We start from the raw sequence: 19852 nt of genomic DNA on the forward strand, positions 1-19852 counted from the left end.
TTTGTACTACCACCACGGATATGGATACTATTGTAGTATAAATATCCATAATTACCACAGACTACATTATGTTCATATAGTCAATCTGTGGTATAAGGTATTACGAACAAAGATAGAAAAAGTTAGATTCACGACTTCCAAAGAGTATACATACTGTCAGTGCCCAGTGGACCATTACAGTATTATAATTTTTGGTATCTTTGGATTTGAATGTTTATTATTTAATTTAAATTCAAGGCTACAAACTTGTTTTACCTATTTGTCACTTTTTGAGACAACATTTTTGATTTTACTGACTCATATTTTACGATCTACCCATTTAACTCAAATAGGCTATGAAATGAATAGTTCTATGTAAATTTTACAGTATACATCCTGTCTAGTTCTTGTGGTTAGGTGGTCGGCGACAATCACATAATGGTTCATTTGATACCTACTTGAACACTAAAGATTTAGCGTTAGAAGAAATAAGGAAGTCTTAAACGCACCGGCCACCGTCAGTACAACTAATTTGTAGTTACTAGTACAAATATTTAAATTTGCATAACTTATGAGTGAAAAATTTAATATCTATGAATCAGTGTTTGCTTAAAGAATGTTTTAGAACTGCACAAGCAGCCAGTAGGTACCTGAACTTAGTTTGTATATACATTTTATTATTATTATTATTATTATTATTATGGATCAATCCACAACATGGAAAACATAATATTACAATCCACATTGATTCGTGGTTGTACTATAATATCATGATAATATAATATTTGATTATTATGAATTATAACTTTAATACATCTACTTCAAGAATCAACTGCCATAATTAAATAATATACTTTGAATTTATTAATTCAAACACACGATGTCACGACATTGTATAGATTGAGGACCTACTGTCCTTAAATGTTAAATCTGAGAAAATATATTTATAATATTTATACATATTTAATATTATATTGGGCACAGACTTAATGGAAATATATAGTTTGTGCATGCGTATTAGGAATTGCGCAACATCAGATACCTAGTGATTTTGCGGTCTATTTTTATTGTTTTACGGTATTTAGAGAAATATGTTATTAAATTTTTTGTTATATAAGTTAATATAATATAGTATTGATATACATATTATTATAATAATTAAGCACTAATAATACGAAATTGAAATATTTTTGGAAAAAAATTAAATATGCCTATCGAAAAACTATAAAAGTAAAATAAATAAACTTCATAAAAAATATATTTGGTGAAAAAGGATATCAAATTGTCTTTGCTCGGAATCGTTTTGCGTACATAATGATAAATAATTAAATAAAAATTTAATACATTCGACACCTAATATACAGTAGTCGGTCAGCAGAGCAGTATTCACTTGCGGCTATCTTTTTTGTTTATTTTTCAATATGATCTCTTTAATGTGACAGTGTACATATTAGATTCAATTTTCAATCTAAAACTACTCTCAAATTTGAATTTCGAAGGATTTTATTGACGACTTATTTTCTTTACAGACACAAAAACAAAATACAACACACATCATCCGTCATCGTAAAATCAATGTATATATTTATTGCTCCGTTCTAAATTAAAAATAAAATTTACATGCGTTTTAGTACATCTGTCACAAAATTAATTGATAAAAGGTTTTGTGTTTAACATTTTTTTTATATTATTTTTAAAGTAAAATTTAATGCGCGTACGGCGTACCTATTTTAATCTGAAAATAAATAATTATGATTCATTTTTTTTTTTTTTTAAATTTAGCGGTTTTTTTTTTAACGGGAATATTAAAACTCATATGACATGATGTTGGCAAAGTATTTTCTACCGGTTTGCAGCTGATTAACAAGATTGTATTTTCATTGTCATCCTGTAGTCGTATCATTGTGTTATCACGTGTGTAGTAGTAATTTCGGTTTATCACTTTATTTCATGTCATTTCTTTTCTTTATAACATTTTAATTCAGATTGCAGCACATTAATTTTGCTTTTAAATTTTAAATTTATCATAAAATTATACACATATAGGCATTTATAAATTACACAATGTTGATCAAAGTTAAAACTCTAACTGGAAAAGAGGTAAGTAGTTCTCTTAAATGTACCCATTAAATGATAATTATTGTTTGTTATATTATATTTTAATTTCCCATTATAGATAGAAATTGATATAGAACCCACTGATAGAGTGGAAAGAATCAAAGAAAGAGTTGAAGAAAAAGAGGGTATTCCACCTCAGCAACAAAGATTGATTTTTTCTGGGAAACAAATGTAAGACCGATTTTCACATTTTCTATTTTAAACGTAACAAACAATTTGCTTTTAGGAACGATGAAAAGACTGCCCAAGATTACAAAGTTCAAGGAGGATCTGTGTTACATTTGGTATTAGCATTAAGAGGAGGTATTTTTCTACCTGTTTGATAATGTACAAAAACAATGATTATTCTGATTTCAAACATTTTTTTCAACTATTTTATTTATTTCTATTTATATGTAACTAAATTCAACAACAATAAATAAATGAAATATTTACTATAATCAACTAGCAAAAATTTGTGTATTAAATTTGATTTTAATATTCTCACGTCAAAGTTAGATAGGTTATGTTCAAATTTAAAAACAAATATAATATACTTCATTAATATCATATTATGTTATTGTCAAACATTTTTGTTTGCCTAGATTAGATACTGAATTAATATATACTAATACAGGGTTTATAACTCTATTCTTTTGCGTATTTTGACTATTTTTTTGGGAAATACATAGTTAAAATATGATTTGGTATTTATGTAATATACCAATTAAATTTCACAAGATTTCAATTTAGATTCATGCTTGCTACTATTAGGGAAATAGATAAAAATAAAAAAAAATTTTAAATATACATCTAAAATGTATGTATACAATTAAAAACTGAAATTTAATACTGGTGATAAGTGTATATGTTACATATTTGTTATTATTTCTTATCAATAAATCTAACAATCAAAACAAATTTCAACTTTTATTGAATTATAACACAATATATTTATATTATAATTATGTATTGTTAAGTATAATTTTTACTAACTATTATAGAACTAATTTATTGATTCTACAATAAAAAATTGTAAAAACTGTAAGATGAAATTTAAGTTACTTTTTGTTCAAATTTGAGTTAATATGATAAGTTTTCTTGGTAAAACCTATCAATTGGTTCCAAATTAATCGTATTTAAATTTTTGATAATGATTACAACAATTGTGACATAATAAAAATATTATCTATGGATGTAACAATAATGTCTAATTGTTAGTATTTATTTTTACTATTTTAATTCTTAAAAGTTTTTTCTATTATTTAAATAATTTTTATTGTTTGTTTTTAAATCATTGCTATATCAGTATAAAGTTATTGCCTTACTGTCTTTCAATTTTTTTTTTTTTTTAAATTATTTGTAGATTATCTGTAGGTATATACAATTAAATGTAAGTGTTAGTTTTCTCAAATACTCAATTATTTTGTTAATATTATTTCATAATAAATTTTAGGCCCTGTTTATGAATAAATATTACAGATGTGGTTTAATGTATCAAGTATTAAAGATATTGGTTATTAACCCACAACGTTACTTAATATAAAATGATCATAAATAGCTGTAGCCAGTAATGGTTTTATAATTATTTATATGGTTGCTTCTTAAAACATTTAGAATATTTAGATAAAATATAAAAATATATTAATTTTTATTAGTACTTTGTTTTGATTATACTGAACAGAATTGAAATATTCTGTATAAAAAGTTATTTTGTAAACAGTTCGATAATATTAACCATGTATATTTAATATTAAGAAATTGAGTAATTTAACTTTTAAATCTAATTGACTTAATTTATTATTTTAGAAGTAGTATGTTTTTATTAATTTAATTTGATTAATTTATATAAGATAAATATCATATTTTAGGTAGGTTTTGTTATGTATCTATTTTTAATGCAGCTTATTATGATAACACTAGCCACTAGGTAATACAATTTTGATAAGTAGTAGGTGTAAAAATAATGAAAAATGTTTAATATGACTAGTAATCTACACAGTGTAAATGTTTTGATATTGATTTATTTTTTAATAATCAATAATTATTTAAAAAAATATATAACTAAATAAAAAAAATAATTTTATTCATATAATACATTTTCAGTTCACAGTAAATTTTTAATATACCTACAGGTTATAGCTACTATAAGTTATATTTTTTTATAGTACCTACAGTAATTAGTTAACATTTTAAAATTAAACATTCAATTCATTCTAGACTACACATAATAAATTGTTTACAAATAAAAAAACAAAGTTTGAATCTTTGGCATAAATTATATAATATATACATTTGATTTATACATTAATATTTTATTATTTAATTTCTTAAATCCAATAGACTAGTATAAAAAACATTAAAAAGTGAATATTAATTTTAAAAATTTAAATAGGATAATAATTAATCTTACATATTTATATACCGACCACTTATAATTTTATCAAATTCAAAGTAATAACTAATAGTAATACTATTGACAACATACATAGAACAAATTAATGTTTACATATTAAATATCTATTTATTGAATGCATTTTTTTATGATGACTGATTGTCGGTGAAAATGTGGTTAAATGTTGAAATATTTGTTGTTATGATTGAAGTTATGATTATTGTTTGTTATCAAACTTGTTAACTCCGTATAACATTGTTTTATTACTGGAAATTGTCTTCTGGGAGGCTTTTTATTGTTTTCTGATGTTGTACAGTCTGATGTTATTAACTTTTTACTTTTATAACGCCGATTTTGAAACCATATTTTCACTTGGGTTGGTGTCAACCTTAATCTTAATGCCATTGTTTCTCGCTCTGTAGCCGATAAGTAACGCTGTTGATTGAACCGGTGTTCTAATTCTGATATTACATCCTAAAGAAATAATCCAATAATATTGTATGTTAATTTTATAATAAAAATTTAATTTTAATTGGTATTTTAGTTACTCGTGAAATATCCAAGAACTTTTACCATAGTTCATAATTTAAATTCTTATAAAAAAAATTGTGAACTATTTCTAAAAATTTAAATTATGATTAACAATTACTAAAGGTTCTTAAAATTTAGAATATCATATATTTTTGAAAATTCCTATCCTTCCTGTACTTGTCTCCACTTACTATAAATAATTCCATTCTAACACTAGTTTACCCACATTTTTAAACATAAAATCTTTCTTCTATTTCTTTATTGATTAATCCTCTTTGTCGCTTAATATGTAATTGGGCAAGGCAAGCGTCTATCTTAAATAATAATTTAAAAAATGCTTCATTCAAGCTGTCTAGTCATGTAACTTTTTATACTTATTGCTTATTGTATTTTATTGTATACGTGAATATCAAAAATAAAAAACTACATTTTTGAATATATTCTTTTTTTGGAATCTAAAAAAAAATATAATAGCTTATAGAAATTATTAGTTAAATATTTAAGAAAAATCCCAAAAAATTAATAAAATTAATTAAAAGGTTATAGATTTTAGTTTGAAATTAGCACTATTTATCCAAATGGTCTTACGTAGTAGTTTAAAATTAACAATATTTATTAGTATCAAGATAAATTATAAAATAAAATATTATTATTTTTATATTGTATAATAGGACTGTAAAGTATAAATAATAAATGTGTTATCTATTTAATTTCATGTCAGTGGTAGAACTTCAATGAAAAAAAATAGGACGCTGAAGACTTATTTTTCAGTTAATCCACAAATGGTATACATTTTAAGGGTGTTAATTTCAAAATTGGAGGTGTTCATTACTCCCTCCTCTTCCCCAATACCACCTTTTTACCTTGTACCTATGTAGATTAATAATATTAAAATATGTATTTAGTTATACCTGAGAAAATAGTACTCTAGGTTTCCGTTTAGCTCTTTGTCTTTGATTCGTTGATGTTTTACTCGTAGATTTTTTTTTGGTCAGATCTGTTTACTATTGGTTTATCATTCAAAGTTGATTCTATAACAAACATAAAAAATTATTAGATTACATATATTTTAATTGACTTTATTATTCTTCAAATTAGTTGAAATTATATATTTATTAGATACACTTTATTAAATCAAATTAAAATCACAAAGAAAAAAATGATTAATTGAACTAAACCTCATTAAGGCTATAAACAATATTCAAAAAGTCTATCTACTCTATCCACAAGTAAAATATTATTATATTTAAATTAAATTTATTTAGACATGAAAATGAAAGGTACCTATACTATCTACGTATTTAATATGCAACTAATTGCTTGTCATTGCCTCAACAATTAATCCTTAATATGCCATTGCTCCAAAAGTATTATGCGTATATTGCGTAGGTGAGCGGTTCCCAAAGTGTGCGCCGTGGTATCTTTACAAGAGCGCTACATTTTGCAGTGATATACAAGCTCATCCATCTCATTAATGTAATATGTATACATAAATTTATACCTAATTCTTAAGAGACTCAATAAATATGTATAAATTAAGTATAATTATAATTAAATAAATATTTTCATATTACCTATTACAAATTGTTGATGGTTTTTATAAATTTTTTTTTCTGATAATTAGAGAAAGGCGCTCTGAGAAAAATCTTAATTCAAAAAGGGCATCACGAGTCAAAAAACTTGGGAACTGCTGGCATAGGTAAATAAATAAAAAAAATATATAAACACAACAAAATTCAGTTAACTCAATGGTCATACTAAAAAAAATAGAAATTAGAAAACAGTGGTAGTTTTACGGGGGTTATACGAATGTGTAAATGTATAAATTTAGCTTATTTATCCTAACATTTATTGATACCTATATTTTTTTATGTTATGCCGTGATGGTATAAAGTTTATAAAACTTATAATTATCATATATCGTGCAATAGAAAAAAAAATAAGCGGGATATGTATGTAACTATGTAAGTATATGCAAAATATTTTTGCCACCCTCCGTTGTGGCTGCTCAAGAATCGCCTTTGTTAGAAAATAATAAGTTTTAAAAATATTTAATTGACCCCAACAGTTATTAAAACAATATTAACTTGAAGGAGTAAATTGTAATATAGGTACAGTCGCATAGATGATAGTGAGTTACATAATGATATATGTTCAATTTATTTTTATCCTTTAATAATGTATTTAATATTTATTAATAAATTCTAATTTTTGGAATTATTTTTAATTGAAGTTTATTGACATAAATTGGTAGTTAATGACAATAATCGTTTTTAAATGTATTAATTTTTATGTCATATAATAAGACGTGTCCTTTGTTGGTATAGGTATTTTTTTTCATACAAGATTCTTCCTTTTTTATTTTAAATAATTAAGAAAATTAATTTGTGAACATCAAGTATTTAAATTGAATTTTTAATGGCTGCGAAACGAATAGTTTTTGAGTTATTTGATTTGATGTTTTATGAATTTTAAAACGATAGTATAGTTATTATTGATTCAAATATATCTGCATTAAAATTGCTAAACCTGTAAAAAATTTTCTGATAATAATAATTAATAACTATAACAAGAGCAAAATACCTACTAAAACTAGAGACTTGTCTATAAATAAATAACCGCCATATTTGACATTAAAGAATTATTAAGAGATATTATTTTTAATGTATGAAGTTTTAGTAAATAATTTAATAATAACTAAGAAACTACTCTTTTAAATTTGGATTTTGACTTAAGTTGCACGAAAGTTTTCAAAAATGCATAATCCACTTAATAATTTACTATTAAAAGGAAAATATTCTCATTTGAATAATAAAAGATTGTTCCGCCAAAGGATACTGCACCTCTAATCTAGATAAGCATAAGCAATTGAATCGTTTAAAATTCCAAGAATCAAAATTTGAAAAAATGCACTATCAAAGGATAAAAATATAAAAAGAGTCAGGAGAGTGATTATGCTTGGTGCGAATCATATCGTATAAATAAGCTTATATTTTTATTAAATTATAATTAAAATTATAATATACAAGACTATTTGGTTATTTTCTTACGTTCGATTAATGTTTCATAAAAATTGATTTTTCTCAAGATTTGCAATGATAAAATTGTTTTATCTTGGTTTTGAAGTACCTTACTGATAAATTATAGTAGAACTTTTAACTCTTATTATTATTGAAAATCTTGACTGTAAATTAAATTTGTATTATTAACATTTAATATTAGAAATACGTAGAATTTTTCATAACAGTGATATTTTCAGATTTTATTTAATGAAATTTATGGATAAAATTTAGTTATTAAGTTGCTTGGAATTTATTGATGTATATTGTATACAATTAATTAATAATTAGTTTGATACCTACTATGATTTATGCTTTTTTTTTAAGAGTGTAAACATTCTTAGGCAAATTAAAATTTTTGTCTAATAGTCGTCGAGTAGTTTAAATGTTTATAAATTATACCTACTTTATTATTTATGTTTTGTTGTTAATTATTATTTATTAATATGAAATAGATTTTACATAATACTAATAATTAAATTTTAAAATTATATCGTCAAGCCTAACACAAATTTAAATAAAATTCAGAATTTATGTACTTTACTTGTATAGCTATAGTTCTTGATGTACCTACCTTCTTTATATTTTATGTGAAATTGTTATATCTACATTATCATCGCACTCTTAATAATTAAGACACAATAAGTAGAAAAGATCTCATTTATTGTAATAACATTTTTAGAAGGGCCTGGGAATCTTGTTTTAAATTCATATTTCTGTTATTTATAATTTTTCTAAAAAAAGTGTGTAATATAGTTATTTTTCTTATAAAATATGCATTTATAAGGGAATATATTTCATAATAGTTCAAAAAGTTTAAAATTAATGCGTAAATACCTATGTATAGTACGATGTATTTTTTATTATCTATTATTGTAAAAAAAAACTTCATTTCTAATTTAGTTTTAAATATTATCATGCATAGAAAAAACAAAATAATTATTGTACTTATTTATTATTGTATTATTTAAAATAAAAATGTTTTTTGGTGTGAAGATTTATTTTTAAATCAGATTTGTTTAATAATTGATATTTTGTTTGTTTTTATTAAAAAAAATAAGAGCTGATATGTATAAAATATTTAAACATGCAAAAATAAGCAACATATATTTTTGGAATTGTGTTGTATTTATTGAAACAAGATTGTGTCAAACCAGATTTTTAGTACACAACTTATTTCTATGAATTATGTAAATGCATAAAGTTCTGAGCCCCGGTTAGAATTTGAATAAGTACGAGTATATATAAGTGATGTAGGTAGGTTTATATATAATGGTAGGTTTACATTTTACTTACTGCAGGATAACGGTACTGTAGAATTAATATTATCAAATTTTCTGTTTGAACTTTTTTTCTTGGGTTGTCTAATATTACGAAACTCAATTAATGGTAGTTAGAAGTATTTAATATGAAAACGTAAACCCAAACATAGGAAACTTATTTAGAAAACAGATATGAATACATATTTTTTTAATTACATTATTGATACAGGTGCATTAGATAAAGGATTATACAATTTATTATAGTATTTATCATGAACCATAATGTATCCTTGCAGTTTACAACAGATTAATATCAATAATAATTAAGCGGAAGTTTAGGTACACACAAGTATTTTATTTCGTTTTCTAATTTTTAGTATAATTGTACTGATTGACGATCATATAATGTACCTACTTATGTAGTGTAATAACAATTGAAAGGATGAATGGGACCCCATTAATTTTGTCTATAGAAATTTTTCAAAAAATTGTTGTTATTGTATAGATAAAATTATCATATATAATGATTTATTATACATTTTAGTAAAATATTATATCAGTTTAATCACATTATTTTCGAAAATTCACAGTTTATATTATGAAGGTGTTATTAGAATATTATTTTTGTTATAATATACGGATAATAAAAGTGTTGAATGTCGTCTCTTGAAAAATTTTAAAAACGTCAGTTGAAATCTTTATAATATATTCACCACTTTCAATTATACATATTATCGTGATGTACCTACATAGGTAATGACGTAATGTCATGACATATACTATATTATATTATACTTGTTTAGGATTCGGATGGAATTGAACGAGTAGACGCTTATTTCTAACCGCGGAGAAACGCATATATTATGCGATTGTAGACTTATGTGGGTGTGCACACTTACTGAAGAATTGGTCGGCAGTAGTGGCGACTGCTGTGCTGCAGGCGGTTTGATCGGTAGTATCGCGACCGGACTGAAACTGTAACAAGTTATGTCCGGTGGACCGGTAGTCATCGACGTCGCAGAAACCGGCCAGTTCCGGAGCCAACGATAGAGACGGTGGCGGCGGTGGCGGCGGATGCAGCGTCAGCGACGTCAGTTGCGGCGGTCCGCTGACGTCTGACTGCGTCCAGTACCATTGCGCCCCGTCGACGACCACGTCAGCGCCGGACGACGGATATTCCTGTGGCGACGATGACCAATTGTTGTTGCCGTATGCGTCGTGTGGACCACCGTAACCACCGCAATAACCGGTGGCAGCGGCGGCGGCTGTCGCGTCGTAGTAATAAGGTTCCGCGAAGTACTCGCCGCCGTCCTTGTGGTGCACGTGATGGTGGTGTGGATATGCAGCGGCGGCAGGTTCGCACTCGGAGGGATTGCTGCCGCAGTGATAGTCGGATGCGGTGGCGGCGGCCGCGGCGTACGGATGCTGCGGAAGGTATTCGTCGGCGAACTGGTCCATGGCGGTGGTGGTGCAACCGGTGAGTGCAGCATTCGCAGTGTGCATAGCTCTGCTGCAGTCCGTCCCCGCGGCGACGTGTCTCCTCGATCACTGCTGCTGGCTGCAGCGCGCCGCTCGTCGTCTCCGCGCGCGGACGATGCACCGCAGCCTCCGCCCCTGCACCAGGGCTCCGTCGGGGCGCACCCGCGGGGGTCCCCGCCCAAGTCTACCGAATCTTGGCCAATCCGTGAGCCTCGCGGTGTACCCGACGTCCGGAGCACATGGCCCGTCTACTCACGCCGCTGCAGTCGTTTCAAAAAACAATATCTGTACACTCTTATTATCATCATCATCATCATCATCGCTGTTATCGTATTACATATGAGTAAATAGGTTCATGTCATATGTTGTATAGGTGTATAATATTATGTTGTGTAGTCGTCGAATTTGATGTGGGTACGCGAGTGCAGATGTCCGAGTGAGGACGGTCCATAACGATGATATCATAATATTATTCCCTTATTATTGTTGTCATCATTATTATTAGGTATCTACGATATTGTTATTAAAATGTCGACCGTATCGATATGTTATTAAGATTTGAGTGGGGCGTGCGTAGTTACAGTTCAATAAGGTGTGTGTGTTTGTTAGTGTTTGTGTGTGCAAGCAAGGGCGCTCATATGGCGGGCAAGGGAGGGACATGTCCCCCCTGGGAAATGTTGAAAAATTGCTTACACAAGATTTACAATGCGTGAAGATAGGTTTGATGGATTATGCATGATAAGCGTACATAGGGAAAAAATTGATGATAAATCGAATGAATACATAGAACAAGTAATAAATATATTTGGTGTTAAAAAAAGAAATTTATAATTTTTATTTGTAAATTAATATTTTATTAAATTTATGTCATTAATCAAATGAAAATTTAATAAATAAATTTTATGGTTAATTGGTTAAATAATTATTATTTCATAATCTTCCAGTTTGATATATAAAATATAATAGTATAATGTTAAATTGTAAGCCCCTTTTCTATCTCATGGACATAATTAAAATTTTGTCCTCCCCTTGAGAATTTTTTTATGGGTGCCCTTGTGTGTAAGTGATGTAAAACATTTTTGAAAAATAATTTTCATCATGTAGCGTAGATACTACGGGTCACATCAATCTGCGAATTAACTACCTTTAGGTGTAATTCAGAACTTTGAAACCGTTCAGAATCTTTTTCTTTGTTTTTTAGCATTTAAATTACTAAAGTAGAAAGTCCACGACATTCAGACTATGATGGAGTATTATCATATTTCAATATACAATCGTTAAATATAAGGAGAAGGTACCTTCGTTATTCATTTTTATTAAAATTATTAAATAATTCTATAGATTGCCCTATTATTTATTAGAGCCATTAAAATTTCGAATTAATACCAAATCTATTAGAAATCAAAACAATTTCTTAATTTATAATTTTTTTAAAGCCTACTTAAAATTTTCACCTGTCAATATGCTGATGGCGGTAATTGGTCAAAAAGTCCGGATTCAGTTTTTATAGTCAGACAAAAAATCCGAGTACATTTTTAATGTGTGACAAAAAGTTAAAAAATACAAAATATTCTATTACATTTTCATTTATTATTATATAATTAATTATTAATCTTAATTAATTTTAATAGGTACCTAGATACGTTTATTTAAAAATATTAACATAAATAATGTTTCCTTAGACAATTCTAGAATTGTTAACTCATTGTTAGATATTTTAGTACATAAATATAGATAAATATAGATTGTTTTGTATTTTTAAATTTTTTGTTAGATCCTAAAAATGTGTTCAAACTTTTTGTCTGACTATAAAAACTGAATCTGGACTTATTGTTCAACTTTTTAAAAGACAGACTTTTCGTCTGCGATTCATTGTTAGAATTGTTAGAAAATTGTACTATATTTTATAAAGTAATTAAAAATATATTGTTAATTATTTAATTAGCCAGCAATGGAAGTTTTTTGTGTGACAAAAATAAAAACCATTGATATTTTGATAAATTTTGACATATAAATAATATATTTTTATAGTTTTTGGGTTGGATACAAAATTTTTAGTCTTATTCAAATTTTTTGTCTAACCGTTACAGATATCATAGAAATTAAATAATAACAAAGTAATAAAAGTGAAAAAGAGATGTATTTTTATTATTTATAATATTCATATAAAAGCGATAAAAAAAAGTTGTATATTATATGTATATAATTCAATGCTTTACTGTTCAGCGGAGAAAATATACTCGGTTTTTTTCTGAAGGTTTAGATACTAATAATAACTACTCTGCAATGACCAGCGATTTAAAATATTTTATTTTAAATTAATTGATAACAAGAAAAAATGTATGAATCCTTCAGTGTAATTGTTTTCTGTTTATTATGTACTTCTAATTGATAATAGGAGGGTAAACGAAAATATCTGCCGGGCTGGTACCGAATTGGTCGATCGCGATTGACTGTTTGTCGCGTTGATGTAGACGGGCAAATGTAAACTCCCCTAAAAGATGAAATAGTAAACTCCCCTAAAAACATTTTGTTACCATGTATTACACTTCCATAAATTTTTGCATTTTTATTTCGATTTTTTTTATTATTTATTTAAATTTTATTAATTAATTGATATTTTCGTTATCATTAAATTATTAAATCATTATCGTTATTATTAAATTAAGTATATTTTAGTTACATTCAATATAATAACCATTTTGTTAAAATAATTTTATTTTTGTAAATTTAAAATATATATATACATTATTTAATAATGTATTTGATAAAATTAATAAAATTCTAAGTTATTTTAATAACATTTTGATAAAATATATTAGTTGAACTAAATAAAAAAATGATTAAACCAAATAGTTTTTAATTTTTATTTTAACAAATATCTTATCTTAATATCAATAAGCATTTTATTGACTTAATATTAACAATGGTATTATTATTATTAATTAGATAGAACTGCCTCCACGTGGTGTTCTCTGGGTTACGCTAAATGGTTCTAAATGTTTTTAGGGGAATTTACGAAATTTTAGGGGAGTTTACATTTGCCCGATGTAGACAATATTATACCATATAGCAATTAAAGTACATTTATCTCAATCGTTATCTTAATTTACTGGGGTATCACCGATAATTTGCTTACTTTCAATATATAAATATATTACCATCTTATTGTATATTATACTATAGAGTCTATAGTATAAACTATAGAGTGTAGGTACATTTATATTTTATAATATCTAATTTATATTTTGCACTAATTATTAAAAATTAAAAATTACCTGTACACAAACGGGAACCAGTTCGGCCAAACCGGAACCAATTCGGTTACTCCCATCTGTTGTAATATATGTAATAAGACTTAATTCGCTGAAATGTTAACAACCAAAAATTATCTAAAAAATTGTTATTTAAATAAATTTCCGAACACAGCTAGCTAGTCATCTAGTCATTTACTTAAATACAAATATATTTAAAGTTTTGTTACCTTGCAGGTGGTTATATAATGGTGTGTATCGCTCTTTCATAAATGTTAATTTTTAAAATATAATATGTTATACTAATATTCATAGACTACTTGCTGTATTAATTAGTTAAGCTCAGAGAAAAATGAAACCAAGATGATCTATCAAACTATGGTGAAAGAAGTCTGTGAAGTAACTTTTTTATTTATGCATATTCTATTGTAAGCAGAATTAAAGGAATAGGTGGATAACTAAAACTTTAAAGTCAAATTTTAACATAATATAATGTAGAAAATTATATTCAGTTATAACAACTATTTTATCATCTGCAACCTATGGGGCAATAACTTTATACATATAAATAAAATATTCGATTTTCGTAAGCTGAAACAAAATTCATATGTGAACCTGCTAAAGAGATCTATTAAGGGTCAAAATACAAACTTATAAATCCTTACCGAATCTCAAGGAATCTATTGATATAATTTACTGAAAATGATCCTGTAGCTTTTGAGCCTATAGCTGACAAATAAAAATATAATCAATATAATATATTAATCAATAGATATTGTTATAGTAATGTGATTAAAATTTTTGAATGTCTTTCTAAATGTCAATAAAAAAAGTGTAATATAGTAGGTATACCGTAAGTGAACACCAAATTGGTTAGCATTAAGCAATGGGTCACTGAGGTCTGAGATACTAACGGTGTATACTTATATGATATTTATTAGGGGTAAGCAATAGTAAAATGTGTGTTTAACTATAAAACAACAAATCACGTGATAAAATGTAATTAAAAAAAAAAAAAATCTATTGATATAAAATTTGTTTTTGTACATTCTTTACACTATCATATAATATTATTATTTATTATAGACAACTGAAAAAACACAGATGACTCTGATCGCGAGGTGTGACTATCATGCTCATTCTTATATATATGCATATATTATGGTATGATATCAAATTGTGTAGATTATGTATATATAATTTCACTCGCGCCCGACGAGTATTGTAACTCATACGACGTTATGACTTATGTCTTAAACATCTCCGCGTAGATGATGCGGAGGACGATGTCGAGTCCGCCACCACCTTTTTGTTTATTTTAAATATTTGTATTCATCGGTGAATTTCGGCGTGTCTCGGGGTCTGGGATTTGTATTGGAAATAATATAATACATAAGGTGTCCGCAACGGAACGGATTGTCAACGCCGAGTTTATTATCTAAAACAGATGGCCGTTCGGCGGTAAATAATATATTCTGGCGCCTATATTATACTGTAATAATATTTTACGCATATACTGCATGCGGTCGCCGTCGCCGTCGTCGTCGGCACGGCGGCTGTGGCGGCGGGGTTATCTGCACCCGACCATCGGCCCCTACGAACTTACACGTTATTAATTTTTCAAAGTTTATAAATACAAAACGCCACATGGATCCGGGTATAATAAAAGCTTAATAATAACCGTTATTGTAATCTTTAGGAGAAAAAAAAATAACGAGCGGTATAAAGATACCAATGTTATGAATGATTGACTATTATTATCGAATAGCCGATTTATTAACATGTATAATATATTTTGTGTACGTATAATATTTACGCATGCGTATGTTAAATAAACATCGTTTCACGTTCCGACGAGTTAAATTTATAACATCGAACACGAGTCATCTGCCGATGTCCGTTGTTGTTCTATACGCGTACATTAACGTAATGCATAATATAATAGCAATACACTAATACATATATTATAACGAAATCCTTTTTTTTTTTTAATTTGTTGTGTTTTATAATTTATTAAGTAATTGTAACCTTATAAAGTTTTAGAAATTTAAATTAAATATCTCGGAAACTACTCGTTTAAATTAATTTTATTCCTGTAGGATTTATGACATTTTTTTTTTTAATTACAATAAAAAAGGCGGCATTCATTTAAAAAAAAAAATGTGTTTGGATAATCACTGTTTGTGGTGATCCAGAAAGCAAGATGTTAATATTGTAGTAATTAATGAAAATGTTTAAAAATCATATAATTTTCTAAGAATTATCCAAATGTAATAAATAAATAACTAATAAGTAGTAAATTATAGCTTAAAATTTATTAATAGATTTTACATTTTATGTATATTCAATAGTAGATCATTGCTGACTGAGCCTTTTGTTAATTTAATCTTTTGAGCTTTGGGATTACTGCTTTGAAATTATTATATGCCTGACGATTTAAAAAAAATGCATGAATAACTTTATTATTTTACCGAAATGATGAAAAAAACCTATAAATTAACAATACATGTTTAAATTTAAATAGTTTTACCAGAACAAATAAAATGCTAGGTTAATCATCAATTTATACAGTTGTTAACTTCGATACTTTATCTTAAATACAGGCATTTCGTACAATATTTGACTAATCACTTATAATAATCAAAAATAGATTATTTATTTTTTTAAATAAGAAAATTTTGCAGTCGTCAACATTTTTTGATATAAATAGATTAATGGATACAAAACAAAGTATTAACATTTTATAGGAATAATTAATTCATTTTTAACAGTTTTTGTGAAATTAGAAACAAAAACTTAATATTATTAAAAAATAATTAATTTAGTTTGCATCGTCTTATGATTTTAGTACCAAAATAATTTTAATGTGAGAATTATATGCCTGAAATGACTAGTAAGTGATGAAGACGTCAAAACACATTGTAAATGATTAAAAATGAATAATTCTAAATTTCTACTAATAAAAATTAATTTCGTAAAATGTTTATACCTTGTTGTAATATGAAATAACTACCATAATATAGCCGCATTTATGAACATAGTACCTATACTTGTATTAATTATATCATGTACTCAAGTATATTGTAAACGCTCATTTTCGTGATTAAAAATTATAAATACAACACTTAGATTATCATTAAGTTAATAATTATAAGAACTTCTGCTACTAATAAGCATTGAAAACTATAAAATTCTAAACATTTAAAAAATAATATACCATGTTATACAAATTCTTAATTAGAATTGAAAAAAATACTTTTACACTTTAAATATTTTAGTGTATATTATAATGATTTATGCACTTTTTTATTAATATATTTTAGCCCATAATAATAACTAAATTTAATTGTATTGTTTAAAAATAGTTATACAAAATAAATTATTTATGATATCAATTTAAATAGTATATTGAATTTAAAGAGTATAATTTCCAAATTCGATTTTTGGAATTTTTAAGTTTATTTCTGAGTCATATGTTAAGACTATATTTTTAAATTCTTGAAATTTTTGAATTACTTAAGAATTGTTCCACAAATATAAAAACTTCTGTTTTTTAAACGACAACTTTCCTTTATATTAAAAATTATTTATCAAATAATTTTTCTGAAAATGTTGGCATATCAAAATATAAATTCGATTGAATAGTTTTTGAGTAATTTAACTTTGTTTCTTAAAAATAATAGATCATAATAATAGGTTTAAAAAGTATGGAGGTTATCATAATTTAAAAATTTTGATAATTTATTAAAATGGTTCGAGCTTAATGGGAGATGGTATTTTGCGCCATTTTAATTACCTGTAATTTGCGCCATCAAAAGGTACATTTAAGGACGTATGTAATTTGCGCCAAAATATAAAAACATAACATGTATTTTGCGCCACATATACAAATTAATTTTGGTAATTTGCGCCACGACAGAAAACGAAAAGGAATATGTAATTTGCGCCACACTTTTAACTTCAGTATTGCTGGAATTTACCAGATAAATTTACTGAAATAATCACATAGGATATACAATAGTCAATAATACGTATCGACGTGTATCCAATATAATATTGTTGTGTTCTACTGATAATAGACATATCATCTCTATTAGATTACGTCTAATCTAACGAAAATTTTCAATCTATTGTTACATATTGTTAATATTGAACAGCAATGTCGCGAATCGTGATATTTACAATTAGTCCGATATAAATCGCGTGTGCGTTCATGTTATTTATTTTATTTTAAAATTTTATAAAAATATAAGTAATGGAAAATAGTACAAATATTGGTGAAATTATTAAAAGCACCAGAGGTAAAGATTTATTATTATTTTCAAATTTTACGTATCGCAAAGTGCATGAATCGAAAAATGCTTCAGTACGATGGCGTTGTACTGTCAGAACTTGCACTGCAAAAGTGTATACTTCTATAGAAAATATTGTAGAAATAGTTGAAATTGTAAATGAACATAACGGGCATGATCAACCAAGTATAGACAGAAAAATGTTTTCAAACGGATGTAAGAGAAAAGCTGTGGAAAATCTGTATACTAAACCAAGTAAGATATTACGAACTGAAATTTCTGAAAATATATCTAATTTACAAACTATCACTACTGATGATATATCACTAGTTCGACGTAATATTTATAACGCCCGTAGAAAAATGGTGCCACCATTACCTAAAACAATGGAAGAATTGCAAAATAGTATAAGCAATTTAAATTTGAAAACGGACCTCAATGAGCAATTTTTATTAATAAATGATCCGAACTGTCATATAATAATATTTTCATGTGACACAAATTTAAAAGTTCTATGCGAATCTGAGATTATATATATGGATGGAACTTTTGAATATTGTCCCAAGTTATTTACGCAATTGTTTTCTTTGCATGGTTTATGCAATGATCATTATATACCACTATTATTTGCATTACTTCCAGACAAAAAAACTTCAACTTACGTAAATTTATTTAAAAATATCATACATTTGTGTAATGCACGTGAACTTTCTCTAAAACCAAATTTATTTATATCTGATTTTGAAGAAGCAATTCATGTAGCATTGAGACAAGTCTGGGATGACACTAAAATATTTGGTTGTAGATTTCACCTAACTCAGTCGTGGTATAGAAAAATTCAGGAATTAGGATTATCCAACGTATATCAAAACAATAAAACAGAAGAAAGCAAGTGGCTAAACCATACATTTGGGTTGCCATTTATTTCTCCAAATGAAGTCAGTAACTGTTTTATTGAAGATTTTATGTCATCGATTCCTAATGACATAAGATTTCAAAAATATGCCGATTATTTAGTTGACACATATATCTGTGAAGAGGCTAAATTTCCACCAATAATTTGGGCTGCGAATATCGCGTCACTATCTCTCACTACTAATGCTTGCGAATCATATCATTCACGTTTCAATTCCGAGTTCTATCACCCACATCCTACTATTTACCACTTTTTGGATGTACTGAAAGGATTTCAAACCGAAACATTGATTAAAATTAAAAGTATACATCTTAAAAAACGAAATTCTACTAAAAATAAAATTCGTTTGGAAACTTTTCAACAAATATATGAAGACTACAGACAAAATAAAATTGACAGAAAAGGCTTAGTTTCGTCATTAAGCTATAAATATAAAAAAAACGTGAGTAAGCTAAGTATTATAAGTAGCTAGGTATTTTATTTCAAAAATTATATGTTATACTACGAAAATTGTACATACTTAAGAAACTTTAAATTTATACATTTATTTACAATTATTTTTTTTTTTTATTTATTAAAATTAAAATG

At 26.5% G+C, this 19852-nt stretch overlaps 3 protein-coding genes across 3 annotated transcripts; 2 read left to right on the forward strand and 1 right to left on the reverse strand.

Moving 5' to 3' along the window:
- Positions 1-1947: 1947 nt before the first annotated feature.
- On the forward strand, positions 1948-2506 carry LOC112590856 (NEDD8). The gene is made up of 3 exons (XM_025334439.1): positions 1948-2079; positions 2156-2268; positions 2324-2506. The coding sequence occupies exons 1-3, from the start codon at positions 2044-2046 to the stop codon at positions 2418-2420; spliced, it is 246 nt and encodes an 81-aa protein (XP_025190224.1). The 5' UTR covers positions 1948-2043; the 3' UTR covers positions 2421-2506.
- Positions 2507-4523: 2017 nt separating this feature from the next.
- On the reverse strand, positions 4524-10968 carry LOC112590855 (muscle-specific homeobox protein tinman-like). Its single transcript, XM_025334437.1, is given in 4 exon segments — positions 4524-4945; positions 5914-5988; positions 5990-6033; positions 10223-10968. Coding segments are annotated over 4 exon segments (1020 nt in total). The 5' UTR covers positions 10827-10968; the 3' UTR covers positions 4524-4648.
- Positions 10969-18548: 7580 nt separating this feature from the next.
- On the forward strand, positions 18549-19566 carry LOC112590857 (the record flags this gene model as incomplete). Its single annotated transcript, XM_025334440.1, has 1 exon — positions 18549-19566. A coding segment is annotated over exon 1 (1018 nt), but the record flags the coding sequence as incomplete, so codon positions are not given.
- Positions 19567-19852: the final 286 nt, after the last annotated feature.

Source organism: Melanaphis sacchari, unplaced genomic scaffold, assembly GCF_002803265.2.
Source record: "Melanaphis sacchari strain LSU unplaced genomic scaffold, SCAv2.0 Contig1210_pilon_pilon, whole genome shotgun sequence".
Taxonomy (NCBI): domain Eukaryota; kingdom Metazoa; phylum Arthropoda; class Insecta; order Hemiptera; family Aphididae; genus Melanaphis; species Melanaphis sacchari.

Coding starts and splice junctions, on each gene's coding strand:
- LOC112590856 (XM_025334439.1), top strand. CDS start 2,044: ATGTTGATCAAAGTTAAAACTCTAACTGGAAAAGAG. Junction 2,080..2,155: donor AAACTCTAACTGGAAAAGAG/GTAAGTAGTTCT, acceptor TTCCCATTATAG/ATAGAAATTGATATAGAACC. Junction 2,269..2,323: donor ATTTTTTCTGGGAAACAAAT/GTAAGACCGATT, acceptor ATTTGCTTTTAG/GAACGATGAAAAGACTGCCC.